General features: G+C 42.9%; 2 protein-coding genes across 2 annotated transcripts; one reads left to right on the top strand and one right to left on the bottom strand.

Moving 5' to 3' along the window:
- The first annotated feature begins 212 nt into the window (after positions 1–212).
- Positions 213–10344, top strand: MIS12 (MIS12 kinetochore complex component). Its single transcript, XM_010596524.3, has 2 exons — positions 213–375; positions 5430–10344. The coding sequence occupies exon 2, from the start codon at positions 5462–5464 to the stop codon at positions 6080–6082; it is 621 nt and encodes a 206-aa protein (XP_010594826.1). The 5' UTR covers positions 213–375; positions 5430–5461; the 3' UTR covers positions 6083–10344.
- Positions 10345–17314: 6970 nt separating this feature from the next.
- Positions 17315–17680, bottom strand: LOC100676251 (uncharacterized). The gene has a single exon (XM_003416861.1). The coding sequence runs from the start codon at positions 17678–17680 to the stop codon at positions 17315–17317; it is 366 nt and encodes a 121-aa protein (XP_003416909.1).
- Positions 17681–24765: the final 7085 nt, after the last annotated feature.

Here is a 24765-nt window from a genome sequence, read left to right as displayed (position 1 = left end):
TATATTCTGTCCAATCCGCGCTGCGCAGCCCGCCAGCCACCAATCGCTAGATGCCTAAGGACATCAGACCTACCAATCACGAGCTGCATCTCCCCTGGCCCCAGCTTTGCTTCTCCACCCATCAACGTCCGGCTCCTTTCGCCAATCCCCGCCGGCCACAGCTAACTTTCCCGCCCGGCCCCTTTTCATCACAGCGTAGGGGCAGCCAATCAGGAGCGCGGTAGAATCCCGCCTTTGCTTTCGTTCGCTGAGGCAAATATCAGTCGGAGTTTTGTGGCGCCCGCGGCGCCACCTATCTTCGGCAGCTAACAGTGATTTGAAGGAGGTGGCGGGAAGCCGCTGTTTGGTGGAATTCATCGCTGCATGATCGCTTTGGTAAGGCCTCTTCTCTGAGGAGGAGCGGGAAAGGCTGGAGCTGGATTAGGCATCATGGCGGGGGCGATGGAGGGGACTATTGGACGAGCCTCGGCTGCCTCACGGAGGGACCTGAAGGTCCCGGCATGCAGCGGGGCCGCAGTGCCGGTCGGGAGCTTGCGGGTCTGCCGGAAATAACGCTTATTTGCGGTTTCTGATCTTGCCAAGTGTTTTCTGGTGCGTCTAGGGTCCCTGGTAACGCAGTGGTTAAGAGCTTCGGCTGTTAACCAGGAGGTCGGAGTCGGAATTACCAGCCGTTCCTTGGAAACCGTCTGGGGCACTTCTACTCTGCCCTCTAGGGTTGCTATGAGCCGGAATCGACTCGACGGCAATGAGTTTTTTTGCTTTAAACTCCCTGAGCTTTCCCGGAGTTCTCCCGCGTTTAATGCGCAGAAATCGGACTCATCCTGCCCTCAGGAACGCTAAACGTAGCAAGGAAGATAAGGCAGACCCGCGAATAGTAATAATATTCTAAACTAGTACTTGGTCTCTCAGTGCCCTAAGAGAGGTCCTGATGGTAATTCAGAGGAGGGACTGGGCATCAGGAGGTGTATTTAAACTTGCCCTTAGAGGATATTTGTCCAAGGCATCCCTCGAGGAAAGATACCACAGGAAAAGAAAATAGTTCTGTGTCTTTGTTTGATAGTGCTCCTGTAACAAATACCACAAGAGAGCGGCTTTAAGGAGCAGAAGTTGTCTTACAGTTTAGGAGGCTAGAGGTCTGAATTCGGGACACCGGCTTTAGGGGAAGGCTCGCACTCTATCCACTCTGGAGAAAAATCTATTTCAGCTGCTCTAGCTCAGGAATTCTGGTTCCTTGGCTAACCTCACACGTGCTGCTTTTCCTCAGTTTGTGCTTGCTTATCTCTGTATCCATGCTGCCCTTAATATCTGAAGCAATTAGTTTTAGGACACACCTACACTGATAGGGCGTTCTTAACATAACAAAACCCTATTTCCAAATGCATTACATGTGTGTTTTACATCTGTGAATGTAATTCATAGGTATAAAACATTTTAAAAAAAAAGAAACCATTGCCCTTGAGTCCATTGCAACTCATAGTGATGCTATAGGACAGAGCAGAACTGCCCCATAGCGTTTCCAACGCCATAAATCTTTACAGAAGGAGACTGCCACATATTTCCGTGGCTAGAGGGTTCCAACCGCCAACCTTTTGTTTAGCAGCTGAGTGCTTTTACCACTGTGCCACCAGGGCTCATTGTCCACAGGTATAGGTGTTAGGATTTCAGCATAAATTTGGGGGAAGGGGACAAAATTCAATCCATAACACTCTTTGATTGGAACAGAGTAGCCAGGTCATGGCCGGCAAGGTTAAGAACATCATACTTTAATTGGTAGATTGTAAGGATGCCATAACTAAAGAATTTTTTTGAACAGGGGACTGAGGTCAAGTCTGGTAGTATATAAGGAAGGAACCAAGTAAAAGGCTGGAAGAGTGGTTTAAAAAGTTACATAAATGGGTAATTCACAGAAATGGAAACAAAAGAGCTAATATATATATGAAGTGGTGCTCTACTGGTAATCAGAGAAGATGCATGTGAAAATGTCTCTGCCTGCTCCCCGCATATCACCTCACAACCTGTTGCTGAAAACACTGAGTTTATTGCTTACTGGTAAGGAGAGAACACCACCTTGACAGAGCTTTGGCAGTGTGTCAGAGGGGAGAAAGGCAAGATGGGAATTTACTATAAGGATTGGAATTTGGGCTTATGGCGGGTCTTTCAACTCAAGGTGTTGATTAGGATTGGGTGGGGAGGTCTTGGGTGATGCAAATGTTAAAGCACTCAACTGCTAATGGAAAGGTTGAAAGTTGGAGTCCATTCAGGTGCCTCAGAAGAAAGGCCTGGTGATCTAAAAATCAGCCATTGAAAACCCTATGGAGCACAGTTCTACTCTGACACCCATGGTCTTGAGTCAGCTTGATGGCAGCTGGTTTTAGAGGTCACATATAACAGTTCCGGATTGGTAGGAACAGTGAGGGGAGGATTTTTGAGTCGGGTTTCAGAGAATCCTACGGTGCAAATTGTTGATCCTTTTTATTGAAGAGTTGATCGTTCTTTGGGGAGTTCTCAATGAACAGTTAAGCCATTTGTCTGGTCAAAAGTTTCCTTGGATAGAGAAGTCATGCTAACGAAGATAATGCAATAGTTAAAGTCATGTTATTATAAATATAAGTTGTATATATGTTGGAGGGAGCGCAGGTAGTTTCAGTCATTGGTGTCCCAGCCACGTGGGGCTAGATGGTTTCGATTTTCGAGAAACAACAGTGGAAAACAGTTGGCAACCTTCCAGGTTGGCAGAAATTAATACCAAGTATTGGCTAAAATATAAGAAAGAAATTCTAATGTACTGCAAGTGGGAGTGTAAACCAGCCTAGACTTCTGGAGAGCATTTTGCAATGTTTAGTGGAATTATGAGTAAACTATGACCCAGCAGTTACTTGCCTGTGTAAATACCCTGCAGATCCATAAGGAAGCATAGAGTATTCACTGCAGCGTTATTTCTAGTAGCAGGGTGCTGGAAGCAATTCCGGTGTCTGTCTTAAGGAGAATGAATACGTTAACCGTAGTATATGCATGTGAACAAATTGATGGAATGCTTCAGGTACAGCCAATGACGGTGGCGTAACTAGGGTATTGCACTGGCCCTGGACGTATGGGGCCACTGAGCAGTTTCTATTAACCCGGTCTGCCTTCTTCAAGCCATGGCAGCGTGTTGATTAAATGATTAATAAACTTGTGTTTTTGAGCCGATATTATGGTGAAGTTATCTAGAAAAGGAGTGTCAGATGTTTGGACAGGGGTGCAATTTCCGTGCTTGCTATAGGTGCCATTTTCCGTAGATACACGGCTGGCCGTACTGGATTAATAGAAGCTGCTCAGTGGCAGGTCCGGGGCAAGCGCCACACCTGCCATACCCTAGTTAAACAACAACAACAAGAAGAAACCAAACCCTTTGCTGTCAAGTCTATTCTGACTCATAGCAACCCTATACGGCAGAGTAGAACTGCCCCATTGGGTTTCCAGGGAGCGGATGGTGGATTCCAACTGCTGGCCTTTTTTGGTTCACAGCTGTAGGTCTTAACCACTGTGCCACCAGGGCTCCATACCCAGTTATGCCTCTGTGAAGCAGACTTAAGCGTAATTACATGAAATGACCATGAACATAATATAAAGGAAAATATAAACATATGTATACAAAAATGTTTTTCAAGAATACATATGTAAAGATGAATTGAAAAGGCATACTTCAAAACTAGATTCCTATTGGAACGGTAGACGAAAGGTGGAATAAAATAGAAGGAATAGAGTGCCATGAAATAGGAAGTATCAGCAACTCAATATGAGGTCCTTAAAGAGGAGGGCAGGATGTGGTTAGTAAGGACCAGATCATGAGGGCCCTTGGAAGTCACATTGAAAGAATTTGAACTTGATCCTGAGGGCATTGGGGATTGCTGGGGAAATAAAAATCCTGCCAACCCGGGGAATCCTCTCCATAAAACGTGGAAAAGAAAGCAGTTTTATTATTGAATAAGCATGTTGTTGTGTGCCGTTGAGTCAGTTCTGACTCCTAGTGAACCTATTTGACAGTAGAACTGCCTGTAGGGTTTCCTAGGCTGTAATCTTTACAGGGAGCAGATCACCAGGTCTTTTCTCCCATGGAGCTGCTGGTGGATTTGAACTACAGACCTTTCTGTTAGCAGCTGAGCGCTTAACCATTATGCTACCGGGGCTTACTTGAATAAGTTTATCCAGTTAAAATGCATTGTGGGTAATCTGGATGAGCTTATAAAAGCAGGAAGAAATTCTACCTTGTTTATACAACCAAGTACTACAGCCTCTCTATACCATTCCATACATAATTTCTCAAAGCCAATGGCATTCCTTTTCCCATAAGAAGATTTGACTGTACCATTTCTACAAATCCTTATATAAAATTCCTCCTAAATTCACCTGGTAATTGAGGTAGATATTTGTTTTAGCTAATTGCCATTCGAAAGAATAACAAAGCTTCTCTTATTTCTATGACAGCTCAGAGAAAGATGCCTAGGTTAAATTCTACAAGGAGATAGTGCTGTTTTCCTAAATGTTTACATTTGAAAGTGACACGCCCAGACCCTTGAAAAAACATGTTGTGGTTGTAAAGCTGACAAGAGGCTTAAATCCAAACCAAACTTGTTGCCATCAAGTGACAGCGACTCTATAGAACAAAGTGGAACTGCCCATAGGGTTTCCAAGGAGTACCTGGTGCATTCAAACTGCCAACCTTATGGTTAGCAGCTGAGCTCTTAACTGCTGCGCCACCAGCTCTTAACCACTCTAACAAGGGGCTTACTCACCTTCTAATTGGGATTTTTTTCTAGATGGTTGGATTGGAAAGGCAAGGGAGTAGTTGAAGTGTGATGGATTGTGGGAGCTAAAATGGATAGGGAAGGAAGTGGGAGAGACTGAGATCAAGAAATAGAGGGTCAGAGGGCTGGAATGCTTGAAGATTAAGTAAAATGTGAGTATATGAATGAGAGTTGGAAGAATAGCATAGGAATTTGTCAGAAAAGTTAGAGGAGCATTTGGGGAGGGAAGTTAACAAATATCAAGAGCCCAATGGATAAGAAAGTAGAGATGAAGGTCATTGAAACTCAAGAAACTGAAAGACTCTAGGGCATTGGTTAGATCATCTGCTTAGACATCAAAGTTGTCTAGGATGATGACAGATTTCGGAGGACTGAGCCATGTGTCAGAGTCCTCAATGAATGAGATAAAAGGAAAATGAACAATAAGAAGAGAGAGAGGAAGATAAAGACAGATGAAATGCTTCAGAGAGCCAAGGGTTTGTATTATTGTGGATAAGTAAGGCTGGAAGTGGGTATCAAGAACCACAAACTCCTTATTTTTTATTTCCTTGCTTGTTTTTTTGCTATGTGTAATGTTGTGGTTTGTTTCTTTCCTCAGTTGATTTTTTAGTCTGACAATTATTTTTCTTTTCACATTTGCAGATTTTTCATGACCTTCTAGTAAAGAAGCCAAGATGTCTGTCGATCCAATGACATATGAGGCCCAGTTCTTTGGCTTCACACCACAAACTTGCATGCTTAGGATCTACATTGCATTTCAAGACTACCTATTTGAAGTGATGCAGGCTGTTGAACAGGTTATTCTGAAGAAGCTGGATGGCATCTCAGACTCTGACATTACCCCAGTCCAGATTCGTAAATGCACAGAGAAATTTCTCAGCTTCATGAAGGGACGTTTTGATAACCTCTTTGGCAGAATGGAGCAGCTGTTTTTGCAACTGATCTTGCGTATTCCTCCAAACATTTTGCTTCCTGAAGATAAATCCCAGGAGATGCATTCTTACAGTGAGGAAGAATTTCAGCTTCTTCAAAAAGAAATCGAAGAGTTACAGAAAAAATACAAGACTGAATTATGTGCTAAGCAGGCCCTTCTTGCAGAATTAGAAGAGCAAAAAATTGTTCAGGCCAAACTCAAACAGACATTGACTTTGTTTGATGAGCTTACAAATGTTGGCAGAGATCATGGGATTAGTGATTTTAGGGAGAGTTTGGTATCCCTGGTCCAGAACTCCAGGAAACTGCAAAACATTAGAGTTGTTATAGAAAAGGAAGGTGAGAGACTGAAAACATCCTAATTTCTAATGGTAAAAGAGAACCTGTCAGAAAGTAGAATGGTGAGGGGCTTACACCAATGAACATCCTTATCCTAGTGAACCATATATTTTATCAGATTTTCTTTGTTCTGTCTTGCCTGTGTTCTACATCTTCCTGTTTCTTGGTCCACTGTCCTGAAGCATCTATGTGCTACCCTAAACTAGTCCTTGAAGAATCTATTCCTTAGAGCCTTTAATAGGTGGGAAGAGATTCTTGATTTGATAATGGCTCATTTGGGAGTGTGATTAAAGAAATTATTCCGTGGCCAGCCTGAGATAATTTGTAGAATAGTGCCTTGATCATGAGTCCTTTGTGACCTTGATCTTTCTGGCTTATTGTTTGAATGAGACCGAATGAGAAAATGGTCTAGTGGGTGACTCCTTTATTAGCCAGCCATTACACTGTGGGACAGCCAATATAGTTAGAGTGCTCGCTCTTGTCCAGTAACTTTTCTTCCATGAGGAAGTTGTTACCTGTTGAAAAAAGCAAGTAGCAGAAGAGGCAACGTTGATCTTTGGTAAAGAAGAAAGAAGTTTTTGTTTCCAAAATGGGCCTTGGTGAGGTTAAGCAGTTTGCTATCTTGGACCCCAGGCATAAACTTTAGACAATAAAGAAGCAGATCCCACTGGAGGAGAAGAAGAAAAGCATGGAATATACCTAATAGCACAGTTTATACGACTGTTAGGTGTTTATACCAATTTTTTTTTTAATTCAGTTCATTTTAGAATTGCCTTGTAGCTAACATTTGACTAACTTATTTATTCAAATTCTAATCTTATTCACACTCTTATTCCCTGTCAGTGGGAAGTTTTAGCTGAGTCTTGTGCTTAAATTTCATTTTGTGATTATAATCCATGTAAAATGTTAGATCACCCCAAAAAGGGGGGAGGGGTGGAAGTGGCAATAGTTGCTCTTAAGCTATTGCTTGCCCTTCATGTCTCCCTTAAGGAACAGGATTTGGAATTTCTCCGTATGTAGAGAAAGGGGTAACTCAGGGTATTCATGTTTGTAAGTAAATACACTTAGAAAGCCTGTGTTTACCTGGATATGTATGTTATCAAGCAGTGTTTTTCCCAATCCTGTCCATTAAATACATGTATCTGAAAAGCTGTGGTTTTTGCTTTTCTTCCATCTGTAATGTCATGGTACATTTCTTTCCTTGGTGTGACTTTTTACCCAAATTAAATTTTTCTATTGTTTTTACACTTGTAGCTTATTCAAAATCTCCTAGCGTAGTGAATTGAATGATGTTGTTCTTGGGTGCCATGGAGTCACTTCTGACTCATAGCGACCCAGTGTGACAGGGTACAACTGTCCAATAGGGTTTTCTTGGCTGTAATCTTTATGGAAGCAGATTGCCAGGTCTTTCTTCCAGCCTTTTGGTTAGCAGCCAAGCACTTAGCCATTGCACCACCAGGGCTTATCGGTTGACTGGTGGTTCCCAAAAAGATACGTCCATGCCCTATTTCTCAGAACCTTTTAATGTTACCATATTTGGAAAAAGAGTCTGCAGATGTAAGTTAAGGACCTTGAGATAAGGAGATCATCCTGGATATCTGGGTGGGCCCTAAATCCAAAGACAAGTGTCTTTGTAAGAGAGATTTGAGAGAGAAGAGGCAGAGGCATGTGACCATGGAGGCAGAGGTGGGAGTGATACAGCCACAAGGCCAAAGAATGCGAACCACCACCAGAAGCTGAAGAGACAGAATGGATTCCTCCCTAGGGCTTCCAGAGGGAGTGTAGCCGTGCCAACACCTTGATTTCAGACGTTGGCCTCCAGAACGGTCAGAGCATACATTTATGCTGTTTTAAGCCACCTTGTTTGTGGTAGCAATAAGAAACTAATATACCTAGTGACATCAGCATATTAAATATCCTTAAGCATGTAGGCTGTTTATTGAGGAAACAGTTGGGGCCTGGCTGGCCTTATTATACATGCAGTAATACTTTTGTCCAAATACAGTTAAAATATGAACATGAACCTGGGTAAAACAAAAACCCATTGCAACCAAATCAATCCCGACTCTTAGCACAACACTATTGGACAGAGCAGAGGTGCCCCATAGGGTTTCCAAGGCTGTAATCTTTACTGAAGCAGACTGCCACATCCTTCTCCCCCAGAGCAAGTGGTGGGTTCAAACTACTGACTTTTCAGTTAGCAGATGAGCACTTAACTACTGTGTCACCACGGCTCCTTTGCCTCTGGATAGGAAATCCACAGTGTTTAGAACTCAGAGATCCTTCCATATAAGTGTTCAAAATAACTGTTGGATGTTAATATTACTGTTTGTCATGGTGGTGTCTGCAGCAACAAATTAATCTACTTAGCTCCATTGCCCTCTAATAAATTCGCAACTAAAAAATTCAGAAATAAAGATAATAACTGGTTATGTACTCTGCTTCCTTGCCCCATCTCCCATCCAGCATCTATATCGCCCAATTTCTTACTCCTAACTTCTCTACATTTGATTCTATTATTTTGTAATACCAACCTTCATCTTCCCCAGATGTCTGCCCCTAAACCTGCCCCAGTATTTATCTATTTCCTTTTGCCCTGTGCCTCTTCTCCACTCTACCCTCAGACTATTTTCCTGTTATCCTGCCGCTGCAGTGACAGCCAATCGGGGAGGCGGTTTGGTATGGTCTTAATAAAGATGAGGCATTACCAACCTTAGAAAAATAAGAATTAGAAGGAAATGTGATGAACAAATGTATACCCACAAATTAGATAACTTACATGAGATGGACAAATTCCTAGAAAAATACAAATTACTGTAACTGACTCAAGAAAAAATTGAAAAGGGCTATAACAAATAAGGAAACCCTGGTGGCGTAGTGGTTATACCCTGGTGGCGTAGTGGTTAATAAGAGTTATGGCTGCTAACCAAAAGGTCAGCAGTTTGAATCCACTAGCCGCTCCTTGGAAACCCTATGGGGCAGTTCCCACTCTGTCCCGTAGGATCCCTATGAGTCAGAATCGACTCGACGGTAGTGGGTTTTTGGTATAACAAATAAGGAGCCTTGGTGGTGCAGTGGTTAAGAGCTCAGCTGCTAATCAAAATGTCAGCAGTTCGAATCTACCAGCTGCTCCTTGGAAACCCCATGGGGCAGTTCTACTCTGTCCTACAGGGTCGTCATGAGTCAGAATTGACTCAACAGCAACAGGTTTGGTTTTGGGTTATAACAAGTAAGGGAGCCCTGGTGGTGCAGTGGGTAAGTGCTCAGCTGCTAACTGAAAGGTCGGCAGTTTGAGCCTACCAGCCACTCCACAGGAGAAAGATGCGGCAGTCTGCTTCCGTAAAGATTTATAGCCTTAGAAATCTATGGGGCAGCTCTACTCTGTTTTATGGGGTCGCTATGAGTTGGAATCAACTCGGCAATGGGTTTTTGGGTTTTAGAACAAAGAGATTGAATTAGTAATTTAAAAACAAAAAACTTCCACAAAGAAAAGCCTAGAACCAAATGGCATCACTGTCGAAGCCTACCTAGCATTTAAAAAAGAATTAATAATGCCAGTTCTTCACAAACACTTCCAGCCATTAGTTGAAAAGATTATTCATTCCACATTGTATTGTCCTGGTACCCTTGTTGCACATTTACTGTGAATATGAGAGTTTATTTCTGAACTCTGAATTCCATTGATTTATGTGTCAGTCCTTATGTCAGTACTACACTGTCTTGATTACTGTAGCTTTGTTGTAAGTTTTGAAACTGGGTAGAGGAGGGAACACTTACCAACTTGTTCTGTGAGACCAGTGTTACACTGATACCAGAACCAAACAAAGACATCACAGGAGAAGAGAACTACAGACCAATATCTCCTATGCATATAGGTGCAAATCGAATCTAGCAATATATAGAAAGGATTATACACCAGGAATGCAAGGTTTAACCTCTGAAAATCAATGTAACATACCATATCAATAGAATAAAGGAAAAAACCCCACAGGATGATCTTGATAGATGCAGAAAAAGCATTTGACAAAATCCAACACCTCTTCCTGATAAAGACATTTAATAAACTAGTAATAGAAGGGAACTTCCTCAATCTGATAAAGGTATCTGCAAAAAAACCACAGCTGTCATACATGGTGAAAGACTGGCTTTTCTCCCCTTGCCAAGATCAGGAATAAGACAAGGATGTCTGATCTTGTCACTTCTGTTCAACATTTTCCTGGAGGATCTAACCTGGGCAGTTTGGAAAGAAAATGAAATAAAAGGCCTCCAGATTGGTTAAGATTCACGAAGTCCATGGTTTTTTGTTTTGTTTTTTTTTTTTCCACCCTTGGTTAGATAGGATAGGAAGAAATAAAACTATCTTTGCATATATACTATGGTATATAGAAAATCCTAAGGAATCCATTAAAAAACTAGTAGAATTAACTAAGGAGTTCAGCAAATTCACAGGATACACAATATACAAAAATTCAACTATGTGTCTATGCACTAATAACACACAAATAAAAGATGAAAACAACTCCACTTATGAAAATGTGAAAAAGAACAAAATGCTTAGGCGTAATTTAAACAAAGTGAAAAACTTGTACTCTGAAAACTACAAAATATTGTTGGAAGAAATTAAAAACACCCTAATGGAAAGACATCTCATATTCATGGATTGGGAACACTTAATAACATCAAGGTGGTGTCTTGGTTATCTAGTGCTGGTATAACAGAAATACCACAAGTGGATGGTTTTAACAAAGAGAAATTTGTTCTCTCACAGACTACTAGTTTAGAAGTCCAAATTCAGGATGCCAGCTCCAGGGAAAGGCTTTCTCTGTCAGCTCAACAGGAAAGTCCTTGTCATCAATCTTCCCCTGGTCTAGGAGTTTCTCTGTGCAGGAACTTCAGGTCCAAAGGATGTGCTGTGGTCCCAATGCTGCTTTCTTGATTGTATGAGGTCCCTATATCTCTCTGCTCGCTTTTCTCTTTTTTATCTCAAAAAAGATTGGCTTAAAAAACAATCTAATCTTGTAGACCTCATCAACATAACTGCCAGGAATCCATCTCATTAACATCATAGTAACAGGATTTACAACACATAGGAAAATCACATCAGATGACAAAATGGTGGACAATCACACAATACTGGGAATCATGGACTAGCCAAATCAATACACATATTTTTGGGGGACCCAATTCAATCCATTACAGGTGGCAATAATCCCCAAATTGATCTATAGATTCAATGCAATCCCTTCAGAATTACAGCTGGCTTCTTTGCAGAAATTGACATATTGATCCTAAAATAAATATAGAAATTGAAGTGACCCAAAACAATTGTAAAAAAGACCAAAGTTGGAGGATTTATACTTTGTGATTTCAGAACTTACTACAAAGCTACGATCATTAAGACAGCACGGTACTGGCATAAAGATAGACATACAGATCAATGGAATAGAATTCAGAGTCCAGAAATAAACCTTCACATTCACAGTCAGTTGATGTCCAACAAGGGTGTCACGACAATTCAATATAGAAAGAATAGTCTTTTTCAAGAAATGATGCTGGGACAACTGTATATCCACATGCGAAAGAATGAAGTTGGACCCCTGTCTTAGTTATCCAGTGCTGCTGTAGCAGAAATACTACAGTTGGGTGGCTGTAACAAACCAAAAGTTTGGAAGTTCCAATCTACCAGGCATTCCTCGAAAACCCTATAGGGCAGTTCTGCTATGTCCTTTGGGGTTGCTATGAGTTGGAACTGACAGCAATGGGTTTGGTTTTGGGTTTTGGTAACAAACAGAAACTTGTTTTCTCTCAGTTTAGGAGGCTAGAAGTCTGCATTCAGGGTGCCAGCTCTAAGGTAAGGCTCTCTCCCTGTTGGCTCTGAGGGAAGTTTCTTGTCTCTTCAGCCTCTGGACCTTGGCAGTCAAGGTCATCTTCATGTGGTATGGCATCTATCTTCCCCCTCTCTGCTTGCTTGCTCCCTTGCTTGCTCAATCTGTTGTCTTTATATCTCAGAAGAGATTGATTTAAGACAAACCCTACATTAATCCTGCCTCATTAACATAACAGAAAACCCATTCTCAAATGGAATTATAACCACAGGTCTGGGGGTTAGGATTTATAACACATTTTGGGGGGACACAATTCAATCTATAACAACTCTAACTGAAATTGGAAGAAAGACTTAAATGTACGAACTAAAACTATAAAACTCTTAGAAGAAAACATAGACTTAAATCTTCATGACCTTGGATTAGGCAATAGTTTCTTTGATTATAACACCAAAAGTACAAGCAATAAAAGGAAAAATAGGTAAACTGTACACCATGGAAATTAAAAACCCTTGTGCCTCAAATGACACCATCATGAAAATGAAAAGACAACCCACAGGATGGGAGAACATTTTTGCAAATCATATCTCTGATCTAGGGTATTTAAAAAGAACTTCTGCAAGTCAATAAAAAGACAAGCCAATTAAAAATGGGCAAAGATTCTGAACAGACATTTTTCTGAATAGACATTATTCCAAATGACAATAAGCACATGAAAAGATGCTCAACTGGGCCATCAGGGTTACAAATCAAAACTACAATGAGATCCCACCTCACATTCACTAAAATGGCTATAATAATATAGATGTAATAGCAAGTCTTGGCAGGGAAGCTTGCCTCATGATAAACTCCATTATTAACAAAGTGAGCTCCAGGAAGGCAAGGATTATTTGATTTGCTGATCACTGTCTCCAGTGCTTGGTACCTAATAAGCAATAAAATATTTAAAGAAATTAATCCATTCTCCCAATTTCAGCTTCCACTGTTCCAAATAGCTAAATTCCAACCATCTCCTCAAACTTAAACCTCCTACTGTTCCATGATATTCAGAAGCCACTGTTTGCGTCTCTGTCTACAAATATCTGCCCACCCAAACCGAAAAACCCACTGCGCTCGATTTGATTCCAACTCACAGCAACCCTACAGGACAGAGTAGAACTGCCCCATAGAGTTTCCAAGGCTGCAAATCTTTATGGAAGCAGACTGCCATGTCTTTCTCCCACGGATCGGCTGGGGGTTTGAACCACCAACTTTTTTGGTTAGCCGAGCGCTTTAACCACTGTGCTATCAGGGCTCCTCTACCCACCACTGACCAGCAAATATGTAATAGGGCAATTGTCCAAAATAATTGGCTCTCATCATTTGTGATCCTCTCAAAGTCAGTTTAGTGGATGTCTGCTCTTTTCACTTGCCCAGCATCCATGCTTTTGATAACAGTACTTCAGTTTTCCTTTGAGAAATGATCTCTTTCCTATCACAAGCTGTTTTCATGAGGTTGCCTACTAAAGTATCTGTTTGGCCTTCTGGCCAAAGGTGAGCATATGACCCTAGCCAGACCAATAAGACTCTAAAATTTAATTTTAAATGTTGTCTTAGTTATCTAGTGCTGCTATGACAAATACCACGAGTGGATGGCTTTATCAAACAAATTCATTCTGTCCAAGTTTAGGAGGTCCAAATTCAGGGTACCAGCTCCTGGGGAAGGCTTTCTCTGTCTATTGGTTCTGGGGGAAGATCCTTGTCATTCATCTTCCCCTGGGTCTAGGAGTTTCTGAGTGCAAGGACTCCTGGTCCAAAGGATGCATGCAGTATGCTCCCAGCTCCACTTTCTTGGTGGCAGGAGGTCCCCCCTCTCCTCTGCTCACCTCTCTTTTATATTCAATAGAGATTAACTGAAGATACAACCTAATCCTATAGATTGAGTCCTGCCTCTTTTCCATAACTGCCTCTAATCCTGCCTCATTAACATCATAGATGTAGGATTTACAACAGGTAAGAAAATCAAATCAGATCACAAAATGGTGGACAACCACGCAATACTGGAAAACATGGCTTAGTCAAGGTGATACACATTTTGGGGGGGACACACTTCAATACATAACAAACAGTATGGCAGAAAATGGGGCCCATTTGTTTTTATGGTCTAACTCTGAAAAGTCTGTCCATTAGTACTGAGCGGACGAGGAAAGAGATTTGATATTTTGGGCAAACCCATTGCTATCCTGTCAATTCTGACTCATAGCAACCATATAGGACAGAGTAGAACTTCCAAGGAGTGGCTGGTGGATTCAAACTGCCAACTTTTTGGTTAGCAGCCGAGCTCTTAATCACTATGCCATTTGGGGCAAGGGAACCCCTTATTGGAAGCATAGAAATTGGGGGACAGTTGAAAGCTCAAGATAGGGAAGCAGTAACTGTGAAATTTAGGTGGACAGTGGATGAGGGGGAAAAAATGACCAAATATCCCGGAATATTTAAGCTATATAAAAGGAAAAATGGCCAGGTCAGTCACATGAGGATGCCAAAGCTTTGGATGAGGGAGCAGTGAAAATTTAATATTGGTTTGAAAACTGGGGGTGAAAATTTAATACTGGCTTGAAAACTGGGGCCAAAGATTGAAGCTCAATGAAACCAGGAATTTCAAGAAGAGCGGGTGGCAGGCGTGGGAAAAAGTAATGGGGCGATAGGGGAGAATGTGGGAGTATGGAGGAAAGGTGCTTGGAAATGGGGTATGGGTGAGCCTAATACTAAGGATGGCATCGCTCGGGTGAATGTTAGGGAAGATGGACACAATATTGGGGTGATAATAAGAATCTAAGTATTTAGGGAACAATACAATGACTTCTGAAATAAGGGGATATTTAGGGGAATATTGAGCCAATGTTAGGATCAGAGAGGCAGTAAGGTCGAATAATGGTATAGTTGTGGGAATTAGGTATTGGAATTTGGAGTAGAAAATGGAGGCCCAGATTTGACGGTACAGAAAGGGTCATGATATTGCAGAACAACATATCAAATTGAGAAAAAAGGAAATTTGGTTTTGGGACTAGAAGGAAGAGTCTACTATGAGGGGATTTGCTGAGGGAAGGATATTGGGGGATCCCAGTTATTGAAGGACTGTATTATAAGGGATAACGGGTATGTGTGAATTGGAAACAATGGAACCAAATATTTGGGGAGGCCCAGATCATATGTTGGGATTCAGTGGGTAGTTAATATTAAGGGACAGTAAAAAAAAAAAAAAAAACAAACCTGTTGCCGTCGGGTTGATTCCGAATCACAGCGACCGCACAGGGCAGAGTAGAACTGTCCCATAGAGTTTCCAGGGAGCACCTGGCAGATTCAACTGCTGACTTTTGGTTAGCAGCCGTAGCTCTTAACGACTATGCCACCAGGGACAGTAGAAGAGCCAATATCCACGAGTGAAAGCTGGAAAAATGGTGAGGGATATAGATTGTTGTACCTCGGAGACTTAATTTTGGAGAACAGTGTCACTGATTTTTTAGGGATTGTTGTAAACTGTGGCTTAAAATTATGAGCTGAACTGGGACATCATACTGCGTCACTGAAAGTAAAGAGGGCAAGATATTAAGGCACAGCAGTGATAAGGGATTATGGAAGTTGGAACAGGAAAACGACAGTGACTGATAGTGGAAAACACTGAGCTTAACCTCAAATTGTATTGTTTAGCAGGGAACGGTACCAAACCCAAATCAAACCCATTTCAAGTAGAATCAATTCCAACTCTTAGTGACACTATAGGACAGAGTAGAACTGCCCCCATAGAGTTTCCAAGACTGTAGTCTTAGAAGCAGACTGCCACATCTTTCTCCCATGGAGCAGAACTGCCGACCTTTCAGTTAGTAGCAGAGCACCTAGCCACTGCACCACAAAGACTCCTTGGCTTGGAGGACTGTACTGGGCCAGAAATATCCTGATAATAGAGGCATATGGGAACCATACACCGAGAGGCAACAGGATGGTGGCTGACTTGCTGTCAGGAGGGCAGTAGGGCAGGATACTGGCATGTTGAGGGGACCTGATATGGAGAAAGATGCCATTGAGGGGCCTGTACGCTATTTAGCGGAGATGCTGCGTCCTGGAATGCTGAATAATGGAATGAAGTCTGTTTTGGAGGGACCACAGGACTGTTGTGAAGATAATGAGGTGAAGCTTGGAACAAACATATTAGGAAGTTTTGGCAGGGCCCAATGCATGGTTGGAAATTAATGGAGAGTTGAAAAAAGAGGAGACTGAAACAAAGAATGATTTATTCCACCAACGGTACAATTACAGACATTCTGAATAAAGTATATGCAATGTTAGCGCATTGCGTGTTTACATTCAACATACGAGAGTAAACGCAAATGGCAAGTGGGTGAATAGCCTGCCAAGGTGGGTTCCGGTATTAGGTTTTTTGGGTCTGAGATGACAAACCCCTAGGGTCGGGTAGTTGCCCAACACGAACTCTTCAATGTCAGACCCAACTCGCTTGTCTTGGGACCCACCAGCTCCGGAAATGCTCCAGGCCAGGATGAAGCCGCAGCTGCAGCCCCCAAAGACGGCCCTCCCGCCGACCCCAGCCAGTGCCCCAGTCTCATTCCGCAAAGCGCGCACATTCTGGGCCTGCGTCCCGGGAGGTCTGCGGCCGCAGTTCCCACGTCGTCTAGGACACGTCCAGAGAGTGGTATCCTGGCAGGACAGTTCCCCTGGCTGTGGGTCTCGGCTCGGCTCCACAGAGACTGCAAAGCCTAAGGCATGAAAAACGCACAGTGTGGGTCAGCGGAAGCCCCTGAGGGTGCGGCGCGCGTTCCCGGCAAACGCCACTCACCGCGTGGGGCGCTCCAGCTGCGGTCGGTGCGCGCTGAGAACCGCCAGCTCCGCGCGCTTCGACTTGGGGCGGCGCCAGCTCCCACGCAGAGCAGGCTCTCCCAGGGGCAATGCAGCATCACAGGGCTCCGGCCCAACCCGGGCCAGGGCGCCGACCCACCCCGAGGGGCTTTCGGTAGAAGGCCGTGGGCCTGGGTCTGGCTCATCTCTTAAAGAAGGCTGGGGTCGCTGTGCGCGCCCCAGACTCACAATGATTATAGGCTCCCTGCGCGTGTCCCACCTCACAACGTGGTAGGAACCAGGGATATTATCCTAATCACAAACGAGGTTCAATCGCACCCCAAGATTCTAAGCATTAGGAATGACCGTGACCCCAGAAATATCCAGGTGCCAACAGCACTCTTACTTACTTCACGACCAACAGCTGCTTTGGACTTTCCTACAGATAGACACAGATGGTGACAGCAGAGAAGAAAAGAGGCAAACATCGAAAGCTGGATGAAGGAGGGAGTGCAGCAAGTCCCCAAAACAAAATGCGGAGCCCTTTTTCCCGTTCCCCTCCCCCTCGGCTCTGTGCCCAGCCCATCCCTCCCGGGCCACTTAGGCAAGCTGTAAATGGATATAGGTAAAGATGCAGGAGGTGATGGAGAAGGCGATGGCCGCGTAGATGAAGATGGAGAGGTGCGGAAAGTGGTCGAGATAGCAGCCCTCGTCCTGCAGAGGCCCCTCTTCCTTGGGCGGGGGGCGGGCAGCAGCCCTCGGGGGCTGCCCGGCGCGGCACCCTTGCGCCTTCCCGCCCACGCGCCGACCAGCCTTCTTGCCCCCGGAGGACGCGGGCTTGGGCGCGTGGGCTGCGGGCAGCTCCTCCGGGGGCGGCTTGTCAAACAGGCCTTCGGAGTCAGGGTCGTGGTCCAGGCTAATCTGCTCCGGGCCCCAGGGTTTGCGCTGAAAGGGTCCGTCAGCCATTGGCGGGGATCGCGGGGAGGTATGTCAGGTGGCCCCGGGTGTTGGCGTGCTGGCCGGGTGGGAGCACAGTGGGCGGCGGTCCGAGCTGCTGTGGTATTTCTACCAGCCGGAGCGAGCGACGGGGGCGGAGCCGGCGGGGCTCCGGGCCTCCGCAGGGTCCTCTGGGCCTCTTAGTTGCTGCGCCGCTTTTCCCCCGGCTCCTCCTTCCAACCCCAGCCTGTTGCAGAGGTTGGCTCGCCCTGTTCCAGCCCCGGGGCGGACGGCTCGGGATGTCTCTGCGCGTCCTGGTTCGTTTCCATGGTAGCCGGGTGAGGGGCGCACAGGGGAGGGAACACGAGCCGGAAGCCTTGAACCCAGAGGCGCAAAGGGGGGATTGGCTCGCCAGATGCTGGGAGCAAGGAGGCGCCTCCACTAGAGGCTGAAATACAGATGGCCAGGATCCCAGTTACGTACGGAGCATCCCCAGGGTTTTCCTTCTCCTTTTAAAATAAATTTTTGTGTGGAGTGATGTTTCTTAATTTAAAATTTAATACATGAAAAATATTTAATACACAATCTTTATAGAAAGCAGTTCAAACAAAAGCAGTAGCAAAATAAAGCCTCCCAGAATCCCAGTGAAGAGATACACGGTTAAGGTGTTGGTGCAGTTCTCCCTGTCCCCCTCCCCCCAACCCCCGGGCCCTCTTCCTCTCTCTGCCTACTCCTATAGGATCTCCTGGGTTTAGCGAGGTTTACTCTTCTTGCCCCTCACCCGTAAATTCAGGACCCCAGCCTTTAGGTCATCTCACCTATGATTAAGAACAAGTCTTTTCAAAGACCAGCCTGGCCTGAGCCCATTTCTTTCACCCAGGCTACACGGTCCCTTCTTTACATCCACCAGGCTTCTTCTCCAGCTTCCACTGGTATGCCGGAATGCTGGGTACTACCATCTCCTGGCATCTCTGTTGCATGTGAGGTTCCAGGACTGGTTGGTGTTCCCTCATGGAATGGGGGAGAAAAAGCGCTTGGACTTGTTTGGGTCCCCAGTGGGTTGGAGGGATCCATGGCCTGCCAGTTGAAGCCTACCCAACTTAAACTGCCGTCAGGAGATTCACCACCTGCTGCAACTGGAAACTCCAGGGGGTATCAGGGATCAGGAGGCAGCATCCTTCCGTCTTAGAGTGCTGTCAGAGCACAGCCTCTCTCTGTTTTGCAGTGTTAGTTACCAGAGCAGCGTCTTTCTCTATCTTAGAATGCTACCACTGTGTCATCTCTTTCCATCTTGCAGTGTTGCCAGGGCACCCATTTCTCTCCATTTTTTTCAGTATTTCCCGGGTGCTGTCTCTCTCCTCTCAACTGTGTTTGCATGGTGCTGTCTCTCTTTTTACACTGTTGCCAAGGTGCTATCTCTCTCCATCTTTTGGCTCTGGGTCCCTCTAAGTTGGTTGTATCCTCATAGAAGTTGAACCTCTTGGTGGAAATATAGACCCCCGCCCTCTCCTTCCCTTCTCTTTGCTTCCTTTTTCCTCAAAACATTACCCTATGTAATTATGATGGAATATTATGAACAACAGTAAGGGAACAAACTGGATAACTTAGATGAAATGGGCAAATTCTTAGAAGCACACAACTTAGCCAAATTGACTGAAGAGGAAATAGAAAGTCCCAACAGACTTGTAATAAGTGAAGAGATCTAATCAGTGATCAAAAACCTCCCCCCCCACACACACAAAAAAGTCCTGTATCCAATGGCTTCAGTGGGGAATTATACCAAACATTTAGAGAATTGACACCAATATTGGTTAAACTCTCCCAAAGGAGATAGAAGGAATACTTCCTAATTCTTTCTATGAAGCAAACATAACCGTGATACCAAAATCAGACTAAGACACAGCAAGAAAACTATAGGCCAATATCTTATGGATGTTGTTGTTGTTAGGTGCTGTCGAGTCAGTTCTGACTCATAGCGACCCTATATACAACAGAACAAAGCACTGCCTGATCCTGTGCCATCTTCACAATCATTGTTATGCTTGAGCCCATTGTTGCAGCCACTGTGTCAACTCATCTCCTTGAGGGTCTTCCTTTACCAAGTTTGATGTCCTTTTCCCAGGGACTGATCCTTCCTGATAAAATGTCCAAAGTAAAGTGGGATGAAGTCTCACCATCCTTGCTTCTAAGGAGCATTCTGGTTGTACTTCTTCCAGACAGATTTGTTCATTCTTTTGGCAGTCTATAGCATACTCAATATCCTTCGGCAACACCACAGTTCAAAGGCATCAATTCTTTGGTCTTCCTTATTCATTGTCCAGCTTTCTCATGCATATGAGGCGATTGAAAATACCAAGGCTCGGGTCAGGCACACCTTAGTCCTCAAGGTGACATCTTTGCTTTTCAACACTTTAAAGAAGTCTTTTGCAGCAGATTTGCCCAATGCAAAGTGTCTTTTGATTTCTTGACTGCTGCTTCCATGGCTGTTGATTGCACGTCCACATAAAATGAAATCCTTGACAACTTCAATCTTTTCTCCATTTATCATGATGTTGCTTATTGGTCTAGTTGTGAGGATTTTTGTTTTCATTAGGTTGAGGTGTAATCCATCTGAAGGTTGTGGTCTTTGATATTCATCAGTAAGTGCTTCAAGTTCTCTTCACTTTCAGCAAGAAGGTTATGTCATCTGCATATCGCAGATTGTTAATGAGTCTTTCTCCAATCCTGATTCCCCTTTCTTCTTCATATAGTCCACTTTCTTGGATTATTTACTCAGCACACAGATTGAATAAGTATGGTGAAAGGACACAACCCTGATGCACACCTTTCTTGACTTTAAACCATGCAGTATTCCCTTGTTCTGTTTGAATGACTGCCTCTTGATCTAGGTACAGGTTCCTCATGAGCACAATTAAGTCTGTCAGTTTGTCCTACTGTGGGGGCTTGTGTGTTGCTGCGATGCTGGAAGCTATGCCACCTATATTCAAATACCAGCAGGGTCACCCATGGTGGACAGGTTTCAGCTGAGCTTCCAGACTAAGACAGACTAGGAAGAAAGACCTGGTGATCTACTTCTGAAAAGAATTAGCCAGGGAAAACCTATTAATATAGATGCAAATATCCTCAGCAAAATATGAGTGAGCAAATGCTGACAGCATATTAAGAGTCATATGCCATGACCAAGTGGAATTTATTCCAGGAATAGAAATGGCTCAACATTAGAAGATCAGTGCAAGACACCACATCAATAGAACAAAGGAAAAGAACCACATGGTTATCTCTATGGATGCAGAAAAAACATTTGATGAAATCCAACAACTTTTCTTGATGGAAACCCTAAAGAAGATTGGAATAGAAGAGAAATTCCTCATTCTGATTTAGGACATAGATGAAAAGTCAACAGCCAACATTATACTTGCCGGAGAAAGGCTGACAGCTTTCCCCTTAAAATCAGGGACAAGACAAGAGTGTCTACTCTCACCAATTCTATTCAAAGCTGTATTAGAAGTCCTAGCCAGAGCAATAAGACAAGAAAAAGAAATAGAAGGTATCCAGATTGAAAAAGAGGAAGTAAAATTATCTCTATGTGGGGGTGATATGACCTTATATATAGAAAATCTCAGAGTCCATAATGAAACTTCTACAACTAATAGAGGAAGTTAGCACAGTTGCAGGGTACAAGGTCAACAAACAAAAATCAGTTGGGTTTCTATACACCAGCCGTGAGAAATTTGGAAAGAAAATTAGGAAAACAATTCCATTTACAACAGCATCTAAGAGAATAAAATAATAAAAAGAATAAAATACCTAGTAATAAATCTAACCAGGGAGGTGAAGGACTTATACAATGAAAACTATAAACACTGCTGAAAGATGTTCCATGTTTGTGGATTGGAAGATTTAATATTGCTGAGATGTCAATATTACCCAAAGTGATCTGTAGATTCAACGCAATCTCAGTAAAAACCCAATAGCCTCCTTTACAGAAATAGAAAAACCAATACTTAATGGCAAGAGGCTTTGAATAAAGCATGTTGAAAGAGAAGGACAAAGTAGGAGGACTCACAGTTCTTGATTAGAAACAACTTATACAACTACCGTAATCAAAGCAGCCTAGTACTCATATAATAAGAACCACATAGACCGACAGAATAGAACTGAGAGTCCAGAAATAAACCCACAAGTGTATGGTCAACTGATTTTTCACAAGTTGATTCAATGGGGGAAAGAAGAGTCTCTTCAACAAATGTTGCTGAGAAAATTAGATTTCCACATGTAGAAAAATGAAACGGAATCCGTGCCTCACACCATACACAGAAAAAATTCAAAATGGGTTAAGGACCTAAAGGTGCAAACTGAAACCACGAAATCCTTCGAAGAACAAGAACAGGCAACGCTGTCAGCTCTAGCTTTCAACAACGAATTATCTAAAATATTAAAAGCACAATCAGCAAAAGGCAAAATAAATAAATGGGATCTCATACAAATTAAAAACTTTTGTTCATCGAAAGACTACCAAAAAAAGTGAAAAGACAAGCTACCGACCAGCAGAATATCTTTGGAAACCATATATCCAACAAGAATCTAATAACTAATATATATACAAGACATGTAAAACTTTGACAACAAGAGAAAGACAAGTAATCATAAAATGGACAAAGAACTTGAATAAACATTTCACCAAAGACCACATTTGAATGGCCATGAAAAGCATGAAAAGATGCTCAACATCATTAGCCATCAGAAAGAAGCAAATTAAAACCACAATGAGATACAATTTCACTCCCACTAGGGTGGCTAAAGACCTCTTTTAAGTATTGAAAAGCAAAGATGTCACCTTGAGGACTAAGGTGTGCCTGACCCAAACCATGATATTTTCTCTTGCCTCATATGCACGGGAAAGCTGGTCAATGAATAAGGAAGACCAGAGAAGAATTAATGTCTTTGAATTATGGTGTTGGCAAAGAATATTGAATACACCACGGACTGCCAGAAGAATGAACAAGTCTGTCTTGGAAGATGTACAGCCAGAATACTACTTAGAAGCATGGATGGTGAGACTTTGTCTTGTTTACTTTGGGCATGTTATCAGGAGGGACCACCCCTTGGAGAAGAACATAATGCTTCGTAAGCAAAAAAGAGAGAGACCGTCGATGAGCTAGACTGACATGATGGCTGCAACAATGGGTTCAAATGTAGCAATGATTATAAGGATGGTGTAGGACCAGGCAGTGTTTTGTTCTTTTGTACAAAGCGTTGCTATGAGTCGGAAGCGACTGGACAGCATCTAACAACAACAGGTGGCTAAAAATATAAAACAAAAAAGCAAAACAAAACAAAAACCCAGAAAATAACAAATGTTGGTGAGGATGTGGGGAAATTGGAACATTTACGCACTGTTGGTGGGAATGCAAAATGGTACAATTGTTGTGGAAAACAGTGGGGCAATTCCTCAAAAAACTAAAAGAAGAACTACCATATGACCCAGCAATTTCACTCCTAGGTATACACCGAAAAGACTTGAGAGACTCAAAAAGAGACTTGTACACCCATGTTCATTGCAGCAGTATTCACAACAGACAAAAGGTGGAGACAACCTAAATGCCCAACAACACATGAATGGATAAACAAAATGTGGTACATACATACAAGGGAATACTACTCAGGCAGTGAGAGATCTTGATACAGTATGGATGGAGCTGGAAGATGTTATGCTGAGTGACATAAGTCAGTCACAAAAGGACAAACATTGTGTGACCTCGCTTACATAACAAGATAAGAAAAGGCAAATATATAGAGACCAAAGTTTACTAGTGGTTACCGGGAAGGTGAGGAAGGGGGAGATGAAGACTAATGGTGATAGAAAAATGGCATTGATTAAGGGTAGGATTGCACAGCCAATTATTGTAATTGCTGTCAGTAAGTTGTACACCTGTAAAAAGTTGAATAGGCACAAGTTGTATAGTAGATACGAACATTGGTTTGATAGTTTTCTCCACCACTAGACTCTGAGGCCAGGGACTTCTTGCAGGGCCAGAGCCTAGCATTTAGTGACAGTGCTCAGCTCAGATAATATTTGGTGAATGAGTGATTCAGTAAACGAATGGCTGTTATCAGCTCACATTCTCACAGCAACTCCTGGTATAAGAGGTTCTAGTGGGTGAGGACATGGGCAATACAGAACTCTTATACATTGTTGTTGGGAATGTCAAATGTTGCAGTCACTTTGGGAAAATAATTTGGTAGTTTCATAAAAAGTTAAACTCTCATCTGACCCAGCAATTCCACTCCTAGGTAGCTACTCAAGAGAAATAAAAACGTACACCCACAGAGACTAGTACATGAATGTTCATAAGCATCATTAGTAAGACCCTAAAACTGGAAACAATCCAAGTGCCCATCAACTCATGAATGAATTTTAAAAAATGTGGTTTATCCATACAGTGGAATATTATTCAGCAATAAGCGAACTACTGATACAATGCTGCAACATGGATGAACCTCAAAACCATCATATTGAGTGAATAAAGTCAGATGTAAAAGATCACATAGATGGTCTGATTCCACTTATATGAAATGTCCAGAGAAGTCAGCACTGCTTCTCTCAGGAAATTCCCCTTTGATGGTCTGTTAAATAATCTTGGCCAAATGGCCAGAGAACCAGGTATTTTGGCATTTTTTTTTTAATTTTTATTGTGCTTTAAGTGAAAACTTACAAATCAAGTCACTCTCTCACACAAAAATTCATATACACCTTGCAGTATACTCCCAGTTGCTCTCCCCCACGAGCATTTTGTATTTTTAAAAAATTATTTAAAGAAGTATAACAAATATAACCGGAAAGTGCAAAAATCCTAAGCATACAGTTTGATGAAATTTTACAAATTGAGCATACCCACTGTTTTAGTGTCCTGGTGTTGTCGTAATGGAAATACCACAAGTAGGTGGCTTTAAAGAACAGAAATTTGTTTTCTCACAGTTCAGGAGGGTAGAAATCCAAATTCAGGGCACTGGCTCTAAAGGAAGGCTCTCTCTCTGTTGTTGGTTCTGAGAGAAGATCCTTGTCTGTAGCCTTGGTGTTACTTGGTTCCTTGGTAGTCTTCACATGGCATCTA

The sequence above is a fragment of the Loxodonta africana genome, chromosome 18, assembly GCF_030014295.1.
Source record: "Loxodonta africana isolate mLoxAfr1 chromosome 18, mLoxAfr1.hap2, whole genome shotgun sequence".
NCBI lineage: Eukaryota > Metazoa > Chordata > Mammalia > Proboscidea > Elephantidae > Loxodonta > Loxodonta africana.
The sequence above is the reverse complement of the archived record's forward strand: the minus strand, read 5'-3'. Positions and strand labels throughout refer to the sequence as shown.